The sequence below is a fragment of the Calliphora vicina genome, chromosome 5, assembly GCF_958450345.1.
Source record: "Calliphora vicina chromosome 5, idCalVici1.1, whole genome shotgun sequence".
Lineage (NCBI taxonomy): Eukaryota > Metazoa > Arthropoda > Insecta > Diptera > Calliphoridae > Calliphora > Calliphora vicina.
Genome location: NC_088784.1, coordinates 91,390,708 through 91,418,590, shown reverse-complemented (window position 1 = coordinate 91,418,590; position 27,883 = coordinate 91,390,708). Strand labels below are relative to the sequence as shown.

Below are 27,883 nucleotides of genomic sequence, written 5' to 3'. Positions count from 1 at the left end.
TATGACCATCTAATTCAAATATTGAAACACACTTTCTTTTAATAATATGAGTTTTTTTTATTTAAAAATTCTTAAAATTCTAAAATTTAACAATCTAAAAATATTATTTTAGTTTTAAATGAGAAATGTTTTATGAATCAAACAAAAAGTTATTAAAAAATATAAATAAAACTAAATAGTATTCAAAATTAATAAAAATAGTACGAATAAAATTGCATTGATTTAAACGAATATAATTTCATAGATTTCTTTTACTACTTTTAATTACAAATGTATAAACTTTAATTTTATGTTCGAAATTAAAAAAAGACTACACACTTCACACTCACAATTCAATGAAATAATTAACGTTTTTTTTTAACAAAACTTATTAAATAACGACGATGAATTCTATTTGTTTGTAGTTTTAATTAACTATTAAACTTAATCTAATATTGCTAACAATATATAAAGAAAAAAAAAATAGATCGATTTAATAAACATTAAAAATTACATGATATAGAAAATAAAAAAAAGAAAGGAAATGCTTAAACAATAATTTGATTTCGCAGGTAAATTAGCGCTAATACACAATAATAATATTAACACTAAAAACACAACACACTTTGTATTTGAAAACTAAAAATAAAACAACTTTAAACTAAAGTTAATCAATCATAATCATCATTTAGCTGCTGAGGTTGAAGTACCATTGGAAATCGCTTTCTTAGGTGGATGGTCTTTCATATGCTGCTCGAACATGGTACGAATATCAGCTAAAGCCTGACATATGTTATCAGCAAAACGATGTACATCCTAAATAAAAATAATAAAATTAATTTAGTAAAATTTTAGTTTAAAACTTCCATAGAGTAGAGAGTCCCCCGCAAAATTATTTTAAACATTTGGAGTATTTCTGTTAGATGTTATATTGCTCATACTTACAGTTGTATCACAAGATTTTTTAGCTGATATGTGGAAGAATATCAAATTCTCGCCGGCAATAATGTATGATACACCATAACCATCATCAGCTACTGGACCAAAACCACCACCCGAACTGATACAGTTGGGATGTTTTTTCAAATCCATTTTTGGCGTTTGTCCATGTGGTGTTTGACTAGTTGACAAGCGCCATGGTTCACTAAGCACTTCATTTAGGAAGGGTGAATCCACTTCCAAATATTTGGAAACGACATATAAACAGAATAGATGACGATCAATACCATGACCAGACATGGCATCTTGATAGCCCAATTGATGGCGATCACAAGCCTTTTTCAATAATTGCACACGTTCATCATTCTGTAAAATATAACAAATTATAAATTAAATATTCTCACAATTATTACTAAGAGTTGGTTACCGTTGTGGTTTTGTTTTGCATGGCTTTAACCCAGTCCGAAGATTCAATAGTGCAGGGTCTTACGGTTTCGGTACGGCCTTCACGGAAGAGACGTGTCATTGAAGCCTCATAAGTTAAAGAGAAACGTCCAGCGTCACGATAGTAGGCCAATTGTAAAGCCATTTGTATAAAAGCATCGGGTGAAAGGCGGCACTTCTTCATGAAACCTTTACCATATTGATTGTGTACCAGAATTCTGAGATCAATGTCCTAGAGGGAAAATTTTTAAAGAAAATAATTACTGTTCTAGTTACTTATTTCACAATAGACATTTGGTATAGTAAAAATTAAATTAAAGCCGCTTGACGAAGAGTGTTAATAAAAATAACATCGTTAGCTTAGTGTGTAAACGTATTTTTCAAAAAAGTACATTTAGGTATATTTCTGTTCCAAAAGCTTTTCATAAAACCTTTTAGTAGTCATTTATGTAATGCTTACATTTATGAGTTTATTAGCATCCATAACGGCTTCTTCAATTTGTGATTGGCATGGTTCCAATTTCCAATTAAGACGTGTTGGTGAGGGTGGTTGGAATTCAGGGGTTCCCTTGGTATTGCCATTTTCATCGTATCTATATTTTGAAAGTGTATAAATATTCATTATTTAGTTATAATTATAGACAAATGTATTCATACACTGAAACTCCTGCACCGTTATTTATAAATATAAAAGTTTTTAATGATAAATAAAATTAATAAAAACAAGTAATAATGGTATATTCGGCACAGCCAAAATAACCACTAATATTAATTAAAAAAAAAAAACAAAATGATAAATTAAAAAAAATAAAAAATTGTTAAAAAAATAATTTTGTGAAAAAATAAAATTAGGTGAAAGAGAATTTTGGTTAAAAAAATATTATATATGTATATTCAGCCCAATTATGAATAAAAAATTCCACGGGAGTTTGTTCCCCGGGAGTTTTTTCAAATTGAATTTGAATAGGAAAAATGAGGAAAGGGGAAAAACTCACGGAGAATTTTTATTCATAATTGGCCAGATTATGTTAATATAAATTTATTATTATATTAACACAATTACTAAAATTACTAAAAAAGAATTTCATAGATTGTTAAGACAAATCGAAATAAATAATGAAAAAAAAATTCTACCGGATTCAAAGGTGAAGTTGCTGTAGCATTTGATATCGCTATTAAACAAATCATTAGAGTTCAGATACAGATACCGATCCTTATATTCGGCCTTATCCGAAACTAATACAAATGTACTAAAAAATTGGGTTTTTGAGGAAACATTTTTTACTGGATTCTTAGATAAAAAATCGGCTCACAAATGGCTTTTTGGGATGTTTTTGATCTATATCTGGATTACAAAGTCATTATATAGACAATATGAATATCTGATCTGATGATAGATATTTCAATGTCATTTGCAACGACGTAGTATATAAGGCCATAGTAAGTTGAACCTACAATGGGTCACAATCGGGAAAAGTATTTTTTAACCCTATTTTTTTTTCACCAAAAAAAATTTTTGTCATAAATTTTTTTTTTCACTTATAAATATAAAAAAAAAATTTGTTTTCAAAAATTTTGAAAAAATATTAAAATTTTTTTTTAATTTTCTTTACCTAAAAATATTTAAAAATATTAAGGTTATCATTTCAAAAAAATGGAAAATTATTTTTTTACACTTTTAAAAAACAAGAAAAAAAATCAAAAAAGTTGTATTTTTTTGTGGAAGTTTAAGTTTTTGTTGCATAAAAGACTTTTACGCAACAAAAACTTATGCCCTAATTTTGTAAATCACGTCACAAAGTGATATTTATTTGGAAAGCAAAAACAAAATTTCTAAAATTTTAAAAATTTGTTTTTGTTTTATATACAGAACAACGCACCACAATTCAAGCGTTGATTTGCCTTTCATAATTTGAAAATTTTGTATATAAAACAAAAAAAAAAAATTAAATTTTTGAAATTTAGTTTTTGCTTTCCATATAAATATCACTTTGGTGACGTGATTTACAAAATTAGGGCCTTAAACTACACTACAAGTGTAAAAAAATCGGAGTGTAATTTTCCATTTTTTTAAATGAATAACCTTATATTTTAAAGTATAATTTGGTATACAATTTTCAGCATTCGGTAACATTATACATAATAACATTAGGACGATTTTTATAGAATAGAATGAATTTGAAAATATAAAGCAAATTTGTTTCAATTGTATTTCCGTCTTAGCGCTAATAAAAGGTCTAATGTGTAGTTTTTCAATATGTTGTTTATTATAGTATCTGAAATCCTTCAATTACCTTGGAAAAAATATAGAGGTAGTCGTGGTTTTTGCTTATATCTCAGACATTTGTGGGCCGGTATTCTCTATTTTAAATAACAACCGAACTAGAACTATACCCCATATACTGATGTATCAATCGAGTTTGTAAGGTTTTTGAGGCCCTCGCAAAGTTGATTTCAACATGCAGATGGACAAGGTTATTTCGTTTTCGCTATATATATAATATATATACACAGCCTCAAAAGCGAATTTTTTGATTTTTTTAAGATCATGAAAATCATTATAGTCCGACTTTAATTTTTTTTTCACAACCGAATCTATTATTCAACCCAATCTCCAATAAACTGAAACTTTAAAATTTTAATCGATGGATAAATTTTCGGATTTTCATTATCTTAAAAAAATCAAATAATTTTTGGTTTATACTCACTTTTGAGGCTCACTGTATGTACCTTAGGGTTGTCAAATGCAGATTGTGGACATTATTTATTTTTAAACTAGCAATTAAACTGTATTTAAATGTTTTGTTTTGGCTTTAAAAGAACAATATTTTAAGTGTCTATTTTAGGCGCACACTTTTTAAAATGCATGAAGTTCCTATCCAGATGATTATTTTTCTCTTAATCAGTGAACATTTTTCAATGAAGTATTTTAAATGATTAGTATGTATGTATTTAGTATTAGTAATAATGAATAAATGTAAATAAATATTAGTAAAAATATATATAAATAACGATGCAAAATTGTATAATACATATAAGTTATAGAAAAATAAAATAAAATTAAGTTAGTGATTGAAAAGGTTAGGTTCTAATAATTTAAGGGTAAAAAGTAAATTGATGATTACCCATAAATATCATCACCAAATATATATTCCCATGTATGACCCATTACCGGTGCGTCAGCCCTAAAATTAATGTAGATAAACATAAATTTATAAAATAAATAGTAAATACAACAAATAAATAACTTATTTACAGTAAATTATAAATATAATATATGAGTAAAAATATAAAAACAATTTCAATATTTAAAGTAGTATACTGAAATTTACATTTGATTTCTTCAGTAGATGTAAAACCACAACCAAGATATATTGGGACCAAAACCTCGTTTTGCACAAAAAGTTCATACAGAAAAAATCATTACCCATCGGTATCTAAATCATCCACAATCAGATTTTCCCACATATGTGAAGCAACAGCAGCATCGGCCCTTTATATTTAGTTTAAATTCATTTTGTTAGAAAAATTTTAAATAAGTTTTAAGTTATTAACCGATAGACATCAGTTGATTGAAAATAAATTTCTCAGTACATATTATATTACTTTCAAGATTTTTTTTGAAGAAAACTTTTCAACTTACCAAGTATGTTCAGCATTGAAGCCTACACGACCATTGGTACCCACACACACAGTGAAGCTCTTATCAAACCAACGGTTATAGCCATTGCCATGCAGTAAAGTTTTACCAAAATCATCTAATAATTCAGGACGTGTCAAGTCAAATTCATATGGTACTTCATCTAATGATACCACAAATGCTGCCGATTCGACGGTATTTAATGAAACTCGATTAACACCACGTGAAAAGTATGTATTACGAACCTCCGCCCATTTAGAACGATTCCAAGCTGTCAAAGCTGCCAAATGTTCTTCACCTGGCAAAGGTGTGGCCTTTGAATTCAAAATTTCTTCCATTTGTCTGGAAATTTTAACAATAAAAACAAAAGTAATTTAAGAAACAAAAAAAAAACAATTTTTTTTACTTACATTTGAATTTCACAGGGTCTTAATTGACGTCCTTTGTAGTAGATTAATACCTTGTAATAGCAACCTTTATGTAGAACCACAATATGATTTGAATCTTTATAGTGGACAATGCGATCAGTTTCGAGACCAGGAGCTCTTACTGTATTGAAGGTACGTTCGTATTGCCAAGAACACAAAGGTATCATACCTTGGACCATGATCTATAGTAACAATTATTAAAAAAGATTTTATTTTTAATTATAACAAGAATTACAAGAATAAGAATTGTTTTCGAACTAAGGCTCGAACAAATGAATGCCTAATTCAGTTTTCAAAATCAAATTAATTTTTATCTCTTTACCATTACTGCATTCAGTAAGAATTATATCGTTGTCTTAATTCCTTACTACTTCAAACGTATTGAATTCATTCCTTATTTAATCATTAAAGTTTTCTATAATTCAAATACATTACAAAATAGCTTAGTAAATTTTATTCAATTCATTTTGTAAATGATTAAAACCAAAACAAATCTTTATGAAGAAAAAATATTTGAATTGAATTTTGATTAGATTTGAATTAACAAAAATTTAATAATTGAAAGGTTGAATGAATTCTGCTAAGAATTGATTCATCAATGAATGAATTGTATTAAAATAAAAGGCTATGATTGAAGCTAAAGAATTGGTTTTTGTGAAAGGATTTAGGGAATGAAATTTTTTAATCCTGAATTAAGATTTTAGTGAATTTATTAATTCGAAGCTCAGTTTTAGAACAGTTTTAAGAAAAATTAGGAATTTAAGAATGTCCTAATGTTATCCAAATCGTAATCCAATTTAAAATATTAAGGGCTTGGCTCACTAAATGCGAACGAACATTTTCTTTCTTATTTTATATTGAAAACAATAAAAAAAAATTCAAATTTATTTGTTGTTTTCAATATAAAATAAGAAAATGTTCGTTCGCATTTAGTGAGCCAGGCCCTAACTTCTACAAATATCAGAATCAAGTTATTAGCTATTCTAATTATTAACTTACCGGTTTCAATTCTTGTCTTTCAATAGCACGTCTAAATGCCAACAACAGGTACACAACATTAGCAGCACGAGCAGCTTGATTTTTGGTCAATTCCATAAAGATTGCATCAGTACCATAGAAATTACTGTTAATCATCAATGGTGAACGACCGCGTAGATAAACATATTCCTCCCACCAATCGGAAACATAATTGGTAGACCACCAACTTTTCAACACCAAATACCATTGCAATTTCTTGCCAATTGTATTTTCAAATTCATTAGCCAAACGTTCCATACGTGTATAGTTTTCATCATCCAATAAGGGACGCGCTGATCTCAAATAACGTTGCATAGTATCATGTACGGATGGCAAAGGTAGTCTAGGCAAAGAACCTTGAAAACTATATAAGCCAGGTTTATTCCAACTAGAGAACACCTTAACAGCACCAGCCCACAGTTTAGTGCCCAAAGATATTTTACTACCAGGCGCTCGAGATTCATACATCCAGCCCTTATACATTAGCAGTAATTTCAGTGTGTAACGCATCGTCATACAGATGCTAAGCCAAACAATTAACGATGCCAGAAAGCAGGCTGTTATCTGCCAATTTATTGTGTTTGATGGTAAATGCATTAATACACGATTGACTAAATTAAATGGTGTGTTCATGCCCGCGAAATGTAAGCCCAGCGCTATGGCCGTTATAAGCCAAAGACTGTGTATGTGTGCTGGATAGACGCCATTGCGTACACCATTCTAAAAACAAGAAGTTTGTGAGTTAAAAAATGAATGTTAGTTAAACTTAAAAGTTAATAAACTCACCCTGGCTCTGGCTAAACGTTTCTTCCAAGATCTTACACCAGAGTTCCATACTAAATTAAGAACCTCTTGATCATAGTTGATATCAAGCCCTTCGTGGGTGATAGCAAATGAAAAAGCTACGGCTTGATGGGCTTCAGCCATGATTAAGGCCCACAATTACGTACGTATACAACAAATTGATTTCAATACTATATGAATTTTATATAAAAAATGTCTGTAAAAGAGAAAATTAATAAAAAATACAAATATAAAATTAAATTTATGTTAAACTATAACTTTAATACAATAGTGTTCCATTAAATAGAAATATTTCTTAAATGTGTCAAGGTTAATTTGAAAATGCTTTAAAATCCTACAGTCCATAGTCTGGCGTTTAAGTTCATTATCAAATACCATAATTTAGTCACAAAGAAATTGTTGTCATAAGACCTAGAATATTATCTAGACAGTCAAATTTTATGATAGATAAAATATTTCGGTTGTTTTTCAAATGCATAAAAATGTCTGTGAAAACTTAATTGATAATGGTAATCTAGAGTGGTGTCCCAGAATGTCTGGAACATTGCTAATAGCTAGGTATACAGAGAAAGTTTATTACACTATACCATTTAAAACTTACAGAGCTTCGAATTAATTAATCGATCCATTCCCAACATATAATTTGTTGAAAGTTTATTACACTATACCATTTAAAACTTACAGAGCTTCGAATTAATTAATCGATCCATTCCCAACATATAATTTGTTGAATTAATTAATAATGAAATTAATTCAACCTTTGAATAATTAAATTTTTTTTAATTCAAATCTAATACGAAATGAATTAAACTATTGTTTTTTTTCATTAAATTTGTTTTTGCAAAATTAATTGAACTCGGTAATAGATTTGAATTGAAGAAAATTTCAATAATTCATCATATTTTATTAAACTTTTTTTGTAATCGATTTGAAATAAAGAATTTATCAAAGGAATGAATTCAATACGTTTGGAGTACCAAAGAATAAAGACAACGAATTAATTCGTGCTGAATGATTTAATGAAATTGGTAAGAGGACATGTTTAATTTGATTTTGAAAATTTAATTAAGAATTAATTCTATAGAACCTTTGAAAACTATATGTTAATGTAAAATTAATAATTGAGAAAGAATTATGACCCCTGTTGAATATTTCTGGCTGACTAGTCATGTAAATGATGAAATCTAATTTGATTATTTGGAAAAGCTTCCATTGTACATATATTAAAATTAAGAAACAAATTTAATTCATTCTATTTCACTGCAATTACATTGCACGTGTAAATCATTGCAATATTTTATTGATAACTTCTCTATTTCCTTAATTCGTAATAAAAAAAATCACACAAATGATCAATATTATTAGAATTTTGTAAATAATTTAAACGGTTGTTTAGAATTACGAAATAAATATAATAAATTGATAACAAGTTTTTTTTTTGGTTAAATAACAACAACAATATGAACTTTGTTCATAATACTTAAAATTCAATTGAATTGAACGAGTAAATGCATGTGTGTACAATAAAAATTTAAAAATTGTCATTAGTTTTAATACAAGTACAAACAATATTACATTACATAAATAATAATAACAATAAAAACAAATTGTAAATAATATTCTTAACCATTTCCAATTGTAGTTCAGAAATTTCTAATTATAATTCAGAAATTTCTAATTAATTGTATTTCAGAATATAAGAATATAATTATTTCACAAATTTTTAATTCTGTTTCGGAAATTTCTAACTGTATTTTAAAGTTTCCTTTTTGTAATGCAGAATTATCCAAATGTATTTCAGAGTATTCCAATTGTATTTCAGAAAATTCTAATAGAAATACAAATGAAAGTTTCTGAAATACATTTGGTAAATTCGGAAATACAAATTGAAAATTCTGGAATACAAAAAGAAATATTCCAATAAAGTCCAGAATTTTCAATTTGTATTTCAGAATTTTCCAAATGTATTTCAGAAATTTCTAATTATATTTCAGAATTTTTAAATTATACTTAAAAATGTTCTAATTGTTTTCCAAATGTATTTCAGAAATAGAAATGCGAATGAAATTTTCTGAAATACAATTAGAAAATTCTAAAATACAAATGCAAATTTCTGAAATACAATAGAATCTTTAAGTACAATTAAAAAATTCTAAAATACAAATAAAAGTTGCTGAGATGTAATTAGAAATTTCTGAAATACAAAAAGAAACGTCTAAAATATATTGAAATTGGAAAAATGCTGAAATGATTTTTAGAATATTCCGAAATTCAATTGGAATTTTTTTTGAAATTCAATTGGAAATGGTGTAGTAGGTAGGTAGGTTAATACGCTGTGGTTGAAAAATCTAAATTTTTGTTTTATTTATTTACAACTATTTTACACAATATTGCCTTGATAAAATTGAATTTGTTTTTTATGAGTATCTTTTATTTATTTTGTTTTGAATGAAAAATATTCATGGTACATATAAAAAAAAAAACATTGAAAATACAAAAATAAAAGAACCACCAAGAAAAACAACAATAGTCGACAAATTATTGTAAACAAATGACGTAGTTGATTATGTTTGCATTTATATACATATAAGTAAGGTTTTACATACGTAATTATTATTTTAAAATGTTTGTCTCCTTTCCTTATTTTAATTCTACATATTTACATATTTTTTGCCAATTTGCAAATTTTATTTTATTTAAAAATAAACATTTCTACATTACCTATGCAATTGATGACACCAATTTGTAAACAATTAATATGACAATTATTTGCACAAAGTATTTTCAAAATACTTGTATTCTACAGTTTATAATATAAACTCGATTTGTATAATTTGTTTAATTAAATTTTAATAAGTTGCTTGAACTAAGTATATGGATTATATAATTACTATTTAATTAACAAATTATATATAGATTATATTATAGATTTTAGGCCTTATACACACTATATTTTTTAAATTTATTACAGTTTTATTAAACGAATTTTGTATGAAATTTTTTTTTTATAAAATTAAATTTTATATTTTTTTAAACTTACAAATTGATTTATTTAAGGAATCTGTGCTTTATTCTAACTAGTAGTGCTTTATAATAGCTACACATAAATATTTTATTTAATATTTAGGCAAAGACGTTGTGTTCCAAATTTAAAAATTTATTTTGTTGCAAATTTCGCATGATCAATATAAAAATAAATTTATGTGATAAAATGTTTGGACTTTGTACGTAACACACATTTTTTTGTTTGTTTTGATATATTTAAAAAAAATTAACATTTAATTTTATCACACACAATAAATATAGGTATTAACATGGAGACCATCCTCTCTATCCCGGGATTCGGAATTTTTAAAGTTACAATCCCGGGATATTTGTAAAGATATTTCAGGATTGCATGAATATTATTATGAACTAATAATATTCATTGTCCAAGCCATTGAAAAACTTGAAACAATTTCAAAAATTCTACTCAAATTATTCGAAAATATGTAAACAAGTAAGAGTGTTAGTACTGGTCAAGATTACTTACCCAAGTAATCTTGAGACAGATTGCAAAGATTTTCATCTTTTTCTTCATCTCTCTTCTATAAACTCAAGACTTGCTCAAACTTGACGTGTGTGAACTAGCACTTATATACCCACCATCAATATGTAGTTTTGGCCTTCTATAGGGAAATTAGTTAAGGTCCAAGTGTACAGCATTTGATAGAGTGATTAATTTCTTAAAGCTTTAAATAACTTATGTCGAAATTTATGTTATTATCATTATATATAAATTATTTGTTTACAATAAAATATATTTCTGATATAGGGGCTATATGGGGGGTAGGGTTTATTATGGACCGATCCTCACAAAAGTTGGTAAGATTTTAAAAAGACAGATGAACAGACGGACATAGCTAGATCGTTTTAGAATCTCATGAGTTCCCATAATTTATATATGCACTAATGTACAAAAAAATATCCTAAAGAGTCGGAAAAAACTTATACGCACTATACCATTCAAAACTTAACCCTGGGCCAACAAATTATTATTCTTTTAGTCACGTTAGCTTTTAAATGTCAGATATTTCTTTTCTAAATCATTCATTTTCGGTCAAAATTATCACTGAAAAAAATACATGAATTAAAATCTTTCAAATAAATCCAATATGGACTTTTAAAAAAATAGCAAAAGATCTGAAGGTTCATCGTCACACTGTTTCAAAAGCCATTAAATAGTATAAGGAAGACTTGAACAATGAAAGAAAACCTGGATCAGAAAGAAAAAAGGGTTTAACAGATATTCACCCCTATCGCGAATCAACATTTCACATGAAATATTTTCCCTTTTCCTTTTTTCGTTCATCAACTTTGTTCACGTGAAAAAAATTCCCCTTGTTGTGAAATTTTTAGATGGAATTTTGTAAACAATAAACAGCTGTTACGAACAAAATCAACTATTGTGAATGTAAAATTCTTCATGATATTCCCGATAGCAATTTTCCCTTCGAGGGAAATGAATATTTCATGGGAACAAAATTTCACATGTTATTGCCGATAGGGGTGATTGGCTAACAGGGAAAAGAAGTTGAACAACTCTTTTGAAGATATCTAATCTTATTCTTTCGAGCGCAGAGCCAAAATTAATGCTGGGTTGAAGTCGAATAAAGTTCAGAAAGTTCCTGATCTCAATGCTGTAAAGAACTTAGAAGCAAAAGAACGAGCGAAAATATTGAGATCAAATTTTATAAAAACAAGAAAGAGAAATATATTCGACTGTGCCGAATCTTATATACCCTTCACCAAATTATACTTCAAAATATAAATTTTAAATATTTTTAGGTAAACAAAATTTTTTTTCCAAAAAATTTTTTTCCAATTTTATTATAAAATTTTTTTTTTAATTTAAAGAATTTTTTTTGGTGAAAAAAAAATTGGTTTAAATTGTTTTCAGATTTTGACCCATTGTAGGTCCAATATACATATATGGTTGCAAAGGTTATTGAAATATCTATCATTAGATATCCATATTGTCTATATTAATGACTTAGTAATCCAGATATAGCTCAAAAATCGAGGTTGTCCTGGTTTTTTCCGCATATCTCAGCCATTTGTGGCTGTTTCTCATTCTGACAGAATTATTGAAGATTTGGATCACGAAGATTCAGAAAATTGATTTCAACAGACAGACGGACATGGCTTAATCGACTCCGCTATTTATAAGGATCCAGAATATATATACTTTATAGGGTTGAAAAATTATATTGTGGAAAAATCGAGGTTGTCCCGGTTTTTTCCTTATATCTCAGACATTTGTGGGCCGATTTTCATGTTTATAAGTTATATAGGGGCTACGGAAAGTTGTTTCAACATATAGGTGGACAGATGGATAGACGGACATGGCTATATCGACTTCGCTGTCTATAACGATCCAGAATATATATACTTTGTGGGGTCGCAAATAAACTTGCCACTCATTGTGAAGGGTATAAAAACAACCCTTCACAATTATGTACTGGCAGACTTTTCAGAACTTCCGAGTCAAGATTTATGTATATGTGGTTGATGGATGAATGTTCAAGAATAATACCGGATCAAAAAACAAACAAAATTCCCCAAGAAGCCAATCATGTGTGACATCAGGCACGATAAACACAGAAATATATATTACGGAGTGTCTAAAAAAACCTTTCTTAAAACAGCACAGAGTGCTTTCATAGTTCTCGCCCGATTTGGCAACAAACAATAGTGTCAATTTTGTACCAAGGGAGGCAATCCACCCAACTGTCCAGGACTTCGATCTGTGGAAAGGTATATTGGGCTCTTGCAAAAATGTGAATTTAAGAAAACAGGAAATCACCTATATAATTTCTGAAATGGGAATATTTCCGATTTGCCAATATTTTAATGTTTAATTAATTTGTACAATACATATTTCAATAAATTTATGTATTTTTGAGAATTTTTATATTGAACGGTTTAAGTTATTTAATTTAATACAACTATAAGTTTTATCTGGCTCACTGTTTATTATCTATTTTCAAAGAATTTCATTAAAATTTTTTATTTTATTTTGAATCGTTTTACATTCCCTGAGAATTCCCGGAAATTATTGTTAATTGTTTGAAACGAATAGAAAAAAATATAGAGAAATTAAAATTTGTTTTAAATGCATGTGAATGCATAGCTGAATTGAAAGCACAACAAACACAATTTCAAAATATGTACGTACTGAGGAAGATTTTTGAAAAATTTTACCAAACTACATTTTGAAATAGTTTTTTATTTGTTTACGTTCGAGTATAATATATAGAAATAACCAAACCAACATAGTGACCTACATTTTTCGACTGTTATTGTTATTTAACCGGTTTTTGTTGTTGTTGTTATTGTACAATATTTGCTATTATAATAGTACCTAATAACTATTTCTATTTTTAAAGATTAGGAATATTTTTGTATTTATAATTATTTTTGTAAACATGTTGCACAACATTTTAACTATGTTACATATGTAAGCAGTTAAAAAACAACAATTCAAATGATAATTTTCTTTTATTAAAATAAAACAACAACAAATATCTAGTAAAATATCGTACAGATTATATACATATATATTCACACTCTCTGAGAATATTAACAATCTCAAAAATACACACAAGAGTGTAGTTTTATCACATTTTATAATCTGCATCGTTGAATTCGTAGTCGGTACATTGTGGTGGTTAGAAAGAAACAAAATAAGATTTTTTTTTTAATTTATATTATATTTTTTTTAACTCATACAAGTATTTATGTTTTTTTTTTGTAGCACTGCTCTAGAGGTACAAAGTCTAATTTTTAATTAAAACCAATGTTTGCAAATAAAATTTTGAAAAATGCTGAAGTATTGTAGGTATATTTTTTATTAACAAAAATATGGGTCAAGTATAATTATTTATGTTTTCTTAAAATCAGCACTATTTTTATTGCAAAAAAAACTAACCTTAATTGTAATAAATAATTTATTGTTTTTTTTTATTTAATTACAAAGTTTTTTTTTAATTTTTGTATGTAAAATTTTAGTTTTTTTTATTTGTATTTTTTTTGGTATTTAAATTTTACGACGAAATTTAATTTGTCTTTATATTGTTATATACAACACAGTGTTTAATAATTTGCTTGCGCTAAAATTCTTGCTGATCGATAGCAAGTCAACGACTAACTGACTTGAATGTCTATGGTGGAGGTCTAATTAAGCCCCCCATAATATTCATTCGCTTTAACTGTATTATTTGTACTCATTCATTCGTTTTGTTTTTTTTGTATTGTATATAAGTATATTTAGTAGATGTTTGTCAGCCAGCCACACTAGACATATTTATTTATTATTTTTTCTATGAACATTTTTGATAGTGAAATAATAAATAAAAAACGAAATAACAAACTAATCTTGAGAGTGATAATTTTTAAAGGCAAAACTGCAAAGAGCAAAGTTATGAAATGAGCAGCAAGTGATTAACGGTCACAGACGTAAATACAGACAGACCTCTTTGGAAAGGCACAAAACCAACCACCACCAACAAGTTTGGTATTTCGGGTTTTGGTAATTGCTTGTTCACATATGTATTTCATATCAGACCAATGTGTCCATAACAGAAAGCTAAAGGAATGAAATAATTTGGCCCTGTTCTGAAAACCCAATACGGAAAATGTTGTAATTTTGAAACCAATTTATTAATGAGAATAATTATTAAGATTTGCTGTTGAGAGTCCTACAATTCCAAAAAAAATTTTACGATTTTTGGCTTTAAAATTCAAATTAATATTTAAAATTTTTTTTGGTTTTTTAAATTTTAAATTTTTTTTTATATTTAATTTTTTTTTTGGGGAAATAAAATTCGGTTTAAAAAATATTTTTTCAAAGGTCTTTGAAATATCTATCATTAGATAACCATATTGTCTATATTAATCCAGATATAGGTCAAAAATAAATCAAAAATCGTGGTTGTCCTGCTTTTTTCCTCATATCTCAGCCATTTGTGGACCGATTTTGCTGATTTTAAATAGCAAACTTCTCGAAAGCATGTCTAACAGAATTATTGAAGATTTGGCTCCCGAAGATATCTTGTGTCTTCAGAAAATTGATTTCAACAGACAGACGGACATGGCTTAATCGAGTTTTTGCGCAGTTTCGTAACCGCGAATGAAACGTGGATCCACCACAAACCAAACGATACAAAACAGTGGGTTACTCGGGGTGAATAGTTTAACAAAGTTTTTTTAAATATAAGTATTTGATTTCAAGATTTTACACTCTTTACATTATTTACTTGAAATGTCATATACTACTCAAACATTTATATTGTATATTTATTTACACGAGAGAATTATGGTATTTATGCCTCTACCATACTTATACGTATGACTTGGTCAACAATATCTCGAAATGACAACAGAACTGGTTGAAAACAAAGTAAGGGGCTTTACAAACAAACATACTTTATTTGTTTAAACATGTAACGAATATGAATAACAAAAATAAACTGCAACTGAAAAACCTGTTGATAAATATTGTTGTTTACACACCCATCATATTGTCCTCCAATAACAAAACAACAACTTTTTATCTGTTTGATTTTTTGGTCTATCAATTAATACTAAAAAAAATTAACAAAATAGGGGTAATCACAGCTAATCATCGGAGATTTTCAAAAGTGTTTAGTTCCCAAAATATTTAAAACATTTTCGGGTTAAAATTTTTCAAAGCTTTAATTAAAAACAAGTAAGAGAGCTATATTCGGCTGTTCCGAATCTTATATACCCTTCACCAAATTATACTTCAAAATAAAAATTTTAAATATTTTTGGTAAACAAAATTTATTTTTTTTTTGGAAAAAATTTTTTTTTTCGTATTGTTTTATTAAATTTTTTTTTTTTAAATTAAATTAAAATTTTTCTGATTTTGTCGCATTGTAGATCCAACTTACTATGGTTTTATTGCAAAGGTCTTTGAAATATCTATCATTAGATATCCATATTGTCTATATTAATGACTTAGTAGATCCAGATCAAAAATAGCTCCAAAATCGAGGTTGTCATGGTTTTTTCCTCCACAAATGGCGGACCGATTTTGCTGATTTTAATTAGCAAACTTCTCGAAAGCATGTCTGTCAGAATTATTGAAGATTTGGAACCCGAAGATATCTGGGGTCTTCAGAAAATTGATTTCAACAGACATACATATATACTTTATAGTGTCGGAAATGAAAAATGTAGAAATTACAAACTCATATATACCCTTCTCACGAAGGTGAAGGGTATAATAATGTTGTCTGTCAGAATTTCCATGACGTTATATACATCGTTGGAAAGGTCTTTGAAATGCCTTTGAAAACCCAAATTGTCTTAGACTTAATAATCGAGATATAGAAAAAAAATTAAATTAAATCGGGGTACACTTTTCCGATTTTGACCCATTGTCCGAACTTCTATAGCGTTATATATATACGTCATTGAAAGGTTTTTCATTTGATATTTATATTGCCTATGTACACTACTTAGTAATCGAGAAATAGGTCAACAAGTCGGAGTAGTCGTAGTTTTTTATCTCAGCCATTTATGGGCCAATTTTAAACCAGGACTATTCCCGGTATATTGATGTATAAATCATGTAAGTAATTTGAGTGCTTCGGAAAAGTTTTTTCAACTGACAGACGGAAATGTCAATAACGATCCAGAGTTTATTGGTCGCAAATGAAAAATATGAAAATTACAAACGGAATAACAAACTTATATATAAATACCACTCATAGTGAAGGGTATAACAATAAATTGAGTTAGTATTACAGCCAAAAAATTTAAATTATTATATTCTGTGAATATCCTCAATGTTGTTTAAAAGAGTATTTCAAAACTTTGAACTTTTGTCTTCGTTGTTTTTGATAATTAAATAGTTAGGTTTGTTTAGATAATAAAAAAACACTTCAATAACTATGTACTATGTGTACAGTGGGACAAATAATAACTTATACAAATTCTTACAAGCATAAAACTAAGCTTTATTCTATTTAATTCTGTCACCCTGTATGTTATGACTGCGTTAAATTGTAATATATCATAGAAACGATCAATCATTTATGTCTGTCCATTTTCCAACGACTATTATTTTGTCAAACACTTCTATAAAAGCAACAATAAAAATTTGACGAATTGAAATGTAAACATACCAATAATTCTTAGGAGAGAGATTTTCTCGAGACTTTAGTTCATAAACATGATCAAATCAAGAAACCGAAATCTTAATCAGATTACAACAGAGAAAGAAAGTGCCCAACATGTTATTATAATTTGTATACTTTATGATGACCACCGCTTTAGATGCAACTATTCTGGAGAATAATGGAAACCAATTAAAAAGTTCAAGAAGCAACATAGAATTAGATTTATGTTTTCTTAACACATGTATTCTTTATACATACATATTGATTATATAAATATACCTACATATGTACATTTGTACCGGTCATAAATAAATATTATCAGCCAGACAACGCAAAAAACGTTGTGTGTATTCTTGCACTCTAATTGAAACAACAATAATATTTTGTTTGTCGTCACTATTGCAAAAACAAATGAGTGCTATATTCGGCTGTGTCGTATATTTATATGGTGCCTTCGGATATTTTATTTATATACCGACAGACGATTATTGTTATAGCAAATTTCCCATCTATAAGCATCCTGTATATTCCAGTGAGTGACACTACAATGGAAACTTTTACCAAACATAAAATTTTACCTAATATATTGGGGGCATGATTTAAAAATGCGAGATTTTTTTAAATTTTTAGCTTTTATGACCATTTCCCATCTTTCTGACAACTTGGATTCCGAGCCAAAAGAACTGCTCATCTTTTTAGGCCAAGAACGAATCAAGCCAATTTCAGATACTCTGTTCTGAAGTCAAGCGTGGTTACAATCGAATGTGGTACGTGTTTCGAAGTGGTCTGTCCAATCTTTAGATCTCAATCTAATGGAAAACACATGGAATATTGTGGATCGCAAAATGCGGACTTAAATGTATTCGAAGAAAGCAAAATATTTCAAAGGAGTTTAAATTGTTTTAATGTATCATAGCTGTGAAGCATTAATAAAATACAAGCCGAATCTTATATACACTTCAGCAAAATATTCTTTAAGATAAAGATTGACAACAATTTTTAGTGATCAAAAAAAATTTTGGGTTAAAAAATCGGAAATGGCTATAACGACTTCGCATTCTAAAACGATCCAGAATATATAATACGGATTTCATGTCAAGTGAACCAACTTTTGAAATCGATGTCTTCCGATCGGGATGCACCATGGTCAGGCGCGGATCTAGGTCAACAATTTGGGGGGGGGGGGGTTTAGATAATTAAAATTTGTTCAACATTTTTCTTTTTATTCCTTTTTTATATGAAAACTTTTCGGTTTTAGGGGGGGAATTTCCTATTTCACCCCCTCTGAATTCGCACCTGACCAAGGCACTTGGGCCAATTTTGAAAAAAAATCGAAAAAGTTTTTGATTTTGTAAATTTTTAATTTTTTTCCAAATATTAAAGAAATAGCTATCTAAACTATTTGGGACACATTTTGCTAAGAACAATAGGTAATAAGTTACATGGATGATAAAAATATCTGTTTGGCCATAAAGTCTAATTTTGACCTCCTCTAACTCAGAGAGTTCTTGAACGATCTTGTAAAAAATTTTGTTCACTTGACATGAAATCCTCCATATACTTTATGTGATCACAAATGAAAAATGTAGAAATTACAAACGGAATGACAAAGTTATAATTGAGTTAATTTTAGATATTTCTAAACTACCAACAATTTATGAACTAAATTGTTTGCTTACACTAGTTTACAAGGTTTTTGCTCATGAATTGAAACATATGGGGATTTGTGTATTTAGGTCTTCTAACTTCAGAAAAAATATTTTAAAAAATCCTGGACGTCAAACTTTTGAGATATTTATTAAAAACGAAACATATAAAAATGTACATTAAATTAGGACAAAAAAAAATTAAAAGTGAAGTGTTTTAGTGCTCTTTTTATAATTATTTTCATTTATCTCCCTCACGACACTCCAACAGTAGTCTCTTAGCATATTCTGATCCCAAAAACCTTGATGGAAACGCCTTCTATGTTCGTCACTCATGTGTCCGAGGTTTTCCAGGAAAAAATCCATATGAGAATGTAAAAAGTGAATTTTGAGGGACATATTTACACCCATCAGTTCAAAATTATGTAATAAATTCGCAACAATATCTCTGTAATTTTGACTTTTCTTATTACCCAAAAATTCTTGAACAAGTTTAAAAGAATTCCATGCTGCTTTTTCAACATCGGTTAATAGACACTCAAATTTGGTATCACCCAAAATTTTTCTTATTTGAGGACCCACAAATATCCCTTCTTTTAATTTAGCCTCAGAAAGACTCGGGAACACGCTGCATAAATATTGAAATGCTGGTTTTGTCTTATCTAAAGCTTTTACAAAAATGTTCATTAAACCTAATTTAATGTGGAGTGGCGGCAAAACTAGTTTTTGTGGCTCAACCAAACTGACATTTTTAATGTTCATTTTACCTGGAATATATTCACTACAATTTGTGCAAATCGAATGAGGGACCCACTTTTTATCCGGATTTGATTAAAAAAATAAAACAAAAATGGTCTGGGTTTATTTTACACTTTCTAGAAGACATTTTAAAATAGTTTTTACTTTAGAGTTTTGTATTGAATAGCGATTTATTAACGTTTATCTACAAAAAAGATATACTTTAAAACAGTATTTATTTATTTTTCTGTTAAATTTTTTTGGAATTTTTCAAAAAAAAAAAAAAATAGAACTCTGAAAGTATATAGTAGCTTCGCCAGAGTGTTGAGTACCCAAGAACCTCAATTCGGTACACTACAGTATGAATTAGTAGTACTCAGGGCAGGTGAAAAATAAAAATCCATATATCTCAAAATTTTTACGTATAGGTGGAAACAAAAAATGGTCAATTAGCTAGCGTCCCTAGCTATTCTCAAAAATATAAGTTTCATTCTATGAGCAAACAAAAATGTTTGATTTGTAAACTAGTGTTATTAATTTAAATGTTCTCAAATGCATATCTGCAAGATACGATATATCGAGTCTGTGGAAATATTTATTTCAGCCGGCATTTCGGCGGACATTGTTACAGTAACTTTCCTCTCTATAGGCATCCGGAATATATACTTTATAGGATCACAAATGAATATTGTAGAAATTGCAAGCGTAATGACAAACTTATACATATATTTATACCCACTTTTAAACCCTTCACTCATGGTAAAGTCCCACACACAATTAGTCCTTATCGTACTGATAGTAAGAATTATATGTACATAGTATATATAGCAAAGAATTAACCACACATGGCCATTTTTAATCAATACCCATTATTTTTTTTAGCACGCCAATTATATGCGTCTAACAAATTCACTTCCTCAGTTATCGCATTTAATTGGCTTTTGTTTTAACTGAACAATAAAAAAATACTTATAGTACAAAAAGGCGTAAAATAAACTGAAACATTTTAATCTTTGACTTTTGTAATTGTTCTATTATTTGCAGTTATTTTTGAACTCTTACACATGCATTTTTTGATTACCGGCCCCCTACAAAGGGATACAGTAAAATATTAATCGTAGTGATTAAATTCTGAAATGTTAAATTTCATTTTTGCAATTTTTTGAATGACGCAAAATCTTTCTGTTGAATATTGATAACATAGTCGGAATAAATACATATGTACAATCAATATGTATATAATCATGGTATTTTTATTAAGCTAGATTTCGATTAAAATCTTTATTTTTAAGAATAAATAGTTGTAGGGTTATAACATTTAGTTGTTCGGTTTAAAAAACATTAAATAAATGTGGGTCATGATCGCAAATGTTAGATTCATAGTGACAAACAAATTGCTTAGCTATGGGCGATCAGTATAATAGGTTTCAAATGATCGGGATATGTTAGATATAAGGAAAATTGTTCTTTTGTGGGCAAAGCCTAAAAGGAAATTTTCTATGTGTTCCAAAAATACCATAACGAGGATTATAATCATTAGAAATTAAGATTCTCTAAATAGTAATCTATTTATTTAAAGAATGTTGAACAGGCTAACAAATTATGTAATAAATAGTTTAAAGTTTTATTACAAAATTTATTTTTTTATGCTTTATTTAATCCAGTTTTTAATTGAAGTTCTTTTTTTGTGCGTTTGAATTTTTACAATTTAACAATCCGCCACAGCATGATTTTAATATACATTTAAATACATTAACACTTACATACATATATTCCAGACACAACTATTCCAAAGACTTTCACACAATATTAAATTCAAAACAACTAAAAATAGTATATAGTAAGCGAAAGAAGAGAAAAACCCATAACAAAACAATTGAAACACATTCCAAACTCATCATTCAAAAAAAAACTAAAAAGTCCAAAGTCCAACTTTATTGAAAATTAAACAAAAATAATACAACTGAATACAAGACAATCATTTTAAATCAAGAGGTTTGTAAACAAGTTGAAAATAAAAATGTATCTTGTATTTGTGAGATACAATCATCAATAAGTTTTAAATAATAATGAGAGGGAGAGAACAAGGCGAATTTATACCAGGTGGTGGCAGTGGCGAATTCATTAATTTTTTTATATATAAAGTTTGACATTTGCACAAATCAAAGAGTTGTATCGAATGTCAAACTTCATATATAAACAATTAATGAATTCGACACTTCCACCACCTGCTATAAATTCGACTCGAGAGAGAATGTGTATAAAAGTTGTATGGTGTGGATGAGTAAGATTTCAAGTTTATATGCATAACTATATAGAGATATAAGGGGTAAATTATAATTTCTTGGCAACTGCATTCACTTAATTGCTTATTTTCCTGTTGTCCTTGAGAACAATTTCCTTAAATTCTTGATTTTGTTTTCAACATATCTTCTAATTAATTCATTCAATTTGAACTTAACTCATTAAAATCTTAACTCGAAATTATAAATGTCAGCAATTCATTCCCGACAAAACAACAAATTCTTTAGTTTCATTCAAAGGATTTATTTGAATTGAATTCATTCATATTAGAATAAATTCATTCAATCTTTAAATATTTTTAATTTTTGTTAATACAAATCTAATCCAAATTGAATTAAAATGTTTTGTTTTTAATTAATTACAAAATAAAATGAAAACATTTTTCTAAAGACTTTTTGTAATAGATTTAAATTGAAGAAAAATTTAATTATTCAATTAATTTTATTATTTTGTAATGGATTTGAATTAGAGTAAATTTGAATGATTTGAATTCTCAGAGTAATGAATTCAATAAGTTTGAAGGACTAAAGAATTAAGCCTATGAATTAATTCGTAATGAATCCATGAACGGAATGGTAAAGAGATTAAATTAAATTTTGAAAATTCAATTAAGAATTAATTCTTTCGAAGCTTTGGTCATAGAGAACATAGAGCGGAAACTAGAAAAAAACTCAAACAAAAAAATTACTCAAAATAATCACGCATACGAGTGTTGTTTTTGTTTTCACATAGTTTTTCTACTAATACATTCTCACCACTTAGGTTTTTGACAACTGAGTTAGGTCTTTGACAGGAGAGTTTCCGCTCTATGCCTATTCTCTATGGCTTTGCTTTTCAAGTTATCCTCCTGTTTAACTCTACGTAGTGTGTTGTAAATATCAAATTATACACAATGTTAAAAAATAGCATTGTATTGATTAAAATTACCTTGTTAAGTTCAATTAACGAAATTTTCTAAAGTTCGGATTTTAAAATTGTATTTGAAATTAATAATGCAATTCCAAAATTTATATGTTTTACTTCTACTAAACAATCTAAATGCTTTTAACTCAAAATTTAATTTAAACAAGTATGAGAGCTATATTCGGCTGTGCCGAATCTTATATACCCTTCACCAAATTATACTTAAAAATATTTTTATTTAAACAAAATTAAATTTTTTTAAATTTTTTTTTCCAAATTGTTTTTAATTTTTTTAAAAAAAGTTTTTAAATTTTTTAAATTTTTTTTTTTTTAAAAAAGAATTTATACAAAAAAAAATTTTATGAAAAAAAAATTCGGGTTAAAAAATATTTTCCCGATTTTGACCCATTGTAGGTCCAACTTACTATAGCCTTATATACATCTTGGCGTTTGAAATATTTATCATTAGATATCCATATTGTCTATATTAATGCCAAAAATCGAGGTTTTCCCGGTTTTTTCCTAATATCTCAGCCATTTATGGGCCGATTTTGTCGATAAATAGCTACCGAGCCGGACGAATTCCCGATATATTGATGTATGAATCATGTATGTCAGTTATTTGGGGGCTTCGGAAAGTTGATTTCAACATACAGACGGACAGACGGAAATGGATATATCGACTTCGCTATCTATAACGATCCAGAATATATATACTTTGTGGGGTCGCAAATGAAAAATGTAGAAATTACAAAAGGAATGAAAACTTATATCATGACGCACTCATGGCGAAGGGTATAAAAAAATAAATTATAAAAATATGCTGATTATATCGGTTACAGTTTCTTAACGGTAACGATAATTCAGCTGATTGGATATTGCTTTTTAGAATGACAATTCCTAAGTTTTAAGTATATTAAGAGACTCATTAATCCGAAACGCGGCTTCTTGAAACTACAAGTACAAAATTGGTGAATGTAACAACAAACACTATAAATTATATAGAAATCGTAATTAATTGTTAAACAACATAGATGAGCAGTAATTAAGCATTTCAGCTTAAAACAATTACAAATTTTTAGAAATAAATACTTCGTCACACCCGTTACATTGAAATCAATAGATATATAAAATTTTCAATGAGTAAAAATGATAAATGAGATGAAGTGATCAACAATTTTTCTCCATGATAACATTTCGAATCCCTTAATTTGCCCTAAAAAATATTTTAAATCTTAACAAAATAAGGTAATTTTAAATCGTCATGGTCAAATCTTTTACCATTTAAATCTTAAGCGACCTTAAGCCAATTTCAGTTGTATGTATATTTATATGAATGTAGGTACACTTGACGAAAATCTAGCCACCAAACTAGATTGAATAAAGTCTGATTACCTGTCATTTGTATGCGTGAGTGAAGATTTGTTATTGTACGAGTAAGTATCTACTACTATGTATCTGTATACATATGTACGATTTGTTTACATTTTATTTCCTCTTGTCTACCTATAAAGTTTTTTTTTTTTTTTTAATTTGATCCAAAGTCCAAAGTCTACGTGAATTTGTATAAGACATGAGAAATGTTTTAAACATGAGAATCGTGGTAAGAAAGAGAGTATTCAAGTTTAGGTTGAAGTTGCTTACGAATGAATTATAGTTCTCGTGTATTATGTACAATAGTAGTACTAGTTTATATTTACCTTTAGTACATTTAAATATTGGTAGTTTTATTTTAACATTATAATAAACATATATTTTTGTTTTCAAAGAAGTGGGTGATAATTGATTGAAGATACGATTTTTATTTATTGCTAGTTAATACAACTTGTAGTTTTGTTGGCATTGAGAGATACATTCTATTATGTTTTTGTACATAAAAAGTTAATGGTTATTTTGTAACTTTTGGTTTATATACTTTTTTGAACCCTACATAGGGCTAATTTTTTCCAATAATAAATGCATAAATATCCGCATCCTAATTATTATTATAGCAATACAAATATTGCGTTTTTTCTTATTTAAGAAGACATAAAGCTTTGTTTTTAAATTACTTCACTAAAAAATAAAAATTTTAAACAGCATGAAAAATATATTTTGAATAGAAATTTTCTATAATAAACCTTAAAATCCCAACATTCATTGAATAACAATCAAAGGTTCGAAAGAATTCATTCCTTTGAGAAATCATTCTTTATAAAATTAATTCCTCATTGAAACATTCATATTTTCTTGAATGATTAAATTATTCTTCAATTCAAATCTAAAGCAAACAAAACTGAATGAAATAAAAAAAATTTAGATTTGAATTAACAAAAGTTTGAATGAATTCTGTTATCAAGAGCCTTTACCAAATATCAGAGCTGTAAATAAATTAGCTACATCAATTTTGAATTAATTCTTTTCACAGCAAAAAATAATTGAATGAAATTTGAATCAATGCAAACGAATTCATTTCCAATTCAAATTAATTTGTAAAAATGAGTTGCAATTCAAATGAATTTGATAAAGTGAATTGCAATTAATTTCCAATTCTTTTGAATTGATTTTGCATTAATTAAAATGAATTAGAACAATGAATTGCAATTCAAGTGAATGAAATCAAAAATGAGTTGCAATCAATCAAATTCAAGAGCAGATCTACGGGGAATGAAAAATAAAAATTTAAGTTTCTTTTAGCAAATAAACAAAATTTTCCCATTTTGATAGTGTTTTCGCCGATACCAAATAATTAAATTCCTATTATATTTACCAAATTCATTAAAATTGACTCAAATTTCATCCAATTAATTTTTTTGTGTGAAAAGAACATGCTTTCGAGAAGTTTCCTATTTAAAGTCAGCAAAATCGGTCCACAAATGGCTGAGATATGAGGAAAAAACCAGGACAACCTCGATTTTTGACCTATATCTGGATTACTAAGTCATTAATATAGACAATATGGATATCTAATGACAGATATTTGCAACGACGTATATTGTAAGTTGGACTTACAATGTGTCAAAATCGGAAAAAATATTTATTAATCCGATTTTTTTTTTAAAAAAAAAAAAATAAATAAAAAAATAATTTAAAAAAGAAAATTAAAATAACGATTCGAAAAAAAAAATTTCCAAAAAATTAAAAAAAAAAAAAATTTTGTTTACCAAAAAATATTTAAAATTTGTATTTTGAAGTATAATAAGGTGAAGGGTATAAAAGAGATAGCTCTCTTACTTGTTTATTTTATTTTGATAATTTTTTTTAAATAGTTAGTAAAAATAGCCAAATTAATAAACAATTTTATGCCGGACTTGGCAAAAAAAAACTATCTGTGATAAATATTAAACGAAATGAGGAAAATATGTCCCTAAACACTCCTCCTAGTGGTTACAATGCAATAAGGTACGTATTTTAAAGTGAACGGCCCAATCACTAGATCTCAGTCCCTTATAAAAAAAACCTATGGGAAATCGCAAAATATTTTCCACAAAAAATTTTTTCCCAACAATTTTTCATTTCACAAAAATATTTTTTTTAATAAAAATAAGGTTTTTTGGATTGTGTCCTATTAATTGAATATTTGGATAAGTTTCCATTGTATTGTCAACAACTGAATGTATTTTACCAATCAAAAAACTAATACATATTTTGAAAACTTCTATAATTAAGTACCTACTTGAAGCAGGAAGTCTCAGCTTGAGACAGACTAGACTCTCAGGTAGATAATCCCAAAAAATTTAAAAATGTTTAAAGTAAAACAATTTGTACATCATGTAACTAGTTAGGGTTATAATTCTAATCAGATAAATTTAAACGAGGGACGTTTCTCACTGACACGTAGAAAGTATTGTAAGAAAGGGCGAAAACCATGTTTACAAAGGTAAAAATACATCAACATGATATGAATAGAATAATTCAAAAAAATAATTTCATGCTTTTAAAAATAAACACACTAAATGCACAACAGGGTCATTGAATTTTTTACAAAATAAAAACAATACAAAACAACAACTAGTCGAGATAGTAGGAAGAAGAAAAACAACAAAAACTAAAGAAGATTAATACAAGGAAAACAAAAATCAAGGAAAATGCCACATGCTAAGCAAACATGCAGCAAAAGAAAGAGAAAGCAAAATGGGGGTAATATATGGCACAAAAATGTAAAGATATTTTTAAAAATAACTAATAATAGTACATAATATGCACTTACCTTGTAGTATTCTAATTTTAAAGACTTCCTTTTAAACACCACACTAAGAGAGTTATTATTATAATCAACTGAATTTGGGTTTGTTTAAAAAAAAAGTTTAATCCCTTTTTTATTTAATAGTTTGAACAAAAACAACAAGTTCTGAATTATATTTATGCACCTCGTCTCACTTCTTTATCTAGTTGTGTTCACTATCTAATAGTTCCTTTTCTTCTTAGTGTCAGTTTAATTACAACAAAAACACTTCGACGAATAAAAACAACCGTAAAAAACAAAAGCACAACCGCACGTCACTAAAGTAAACAAACGAATGAAAAGATAGAAGACAAAAAATGCACAAAACAACGAGATTTTGTAAATAAAAACAAAACAAAAAACTGTTTAACCGGCTTCTGTGTGCATAGTGCTCTTAAATTGATCATGTCTAAATTAAATTAAGAGAATGAACTTAAGAATCAGGTATTTTGAAACAAAATTTTTATTTATGAATATTTTTTTAATGAAATTTTAAAGTTACATATATAGAATTTTCTATTGAAAATGCAAAAATAAAAACAAATATTAAAATTTGTTTTGAAAAATTCCAAAAATGGATTTTTTTAGTTTTTTGGCTATATTTTGATATCGACTATGCGATTTGAGAATTTTTGCCCTAATGGTCAATT

General features: G+C 27.5%; 1 protein-coding gene across 3 annotated transcripts; it reads right to left on the bottom strand.

The window, feature by feature from the left end:
• Positions 1 to 32: 32 nt before the first annotated feature.
• whd (carnitine O-palmitoyltransferase whd) lies at positions 33 to 27,326 on the bottom strand. Of its 3 annotated transcripts, none has more exons than XM_065511029.1 (10): positions 27,219 to 27,326; positions 7,234 to 7,447; positions 6,430 to 7,167; positions 5,413 to 5,612; positions 5,006 to 5,344; positions 4,790 to 4,855; positions 1,823 to 1,955; positions 1,346 to 1,594; positions 925 to 1,284; positions 33 to 795 (listed from the first exon to the last, which is right to left on the bottom strand). In XM_065511029.1, exons 2-10 carry the CDS (start codon positions 7,372 to 7,374, stop codon positions 664 to 666), a joined length of 2,358 nt encoding a protein of 785 aa, XP_065367101.1. In that variant the 5' UTR covers positions 7,375 to 7,447; positions 27,219 to 27,326; the 3' UTR covers positions 33 to 663. The 3 variants fall into 3 exon arrangements, with proteins under 3 accessions (XP_065367101.1, XP_065367102.1, XP_065367100.1); XM_065511030.1 differs by lacking the exons at positions 4,790 to 4,855; positions 27,219 to 27,326 and adding exons at positions 4,488 to 4,547; positions 14,222 to 14,520; XM_065511028.1 differs by lacking the exon at positions 27,219 to 27,326 and adding an exon at positions 14,222 to 14,519.
• Positions 27,327 to 27,883: the final 557 nt, after the last annotated feature.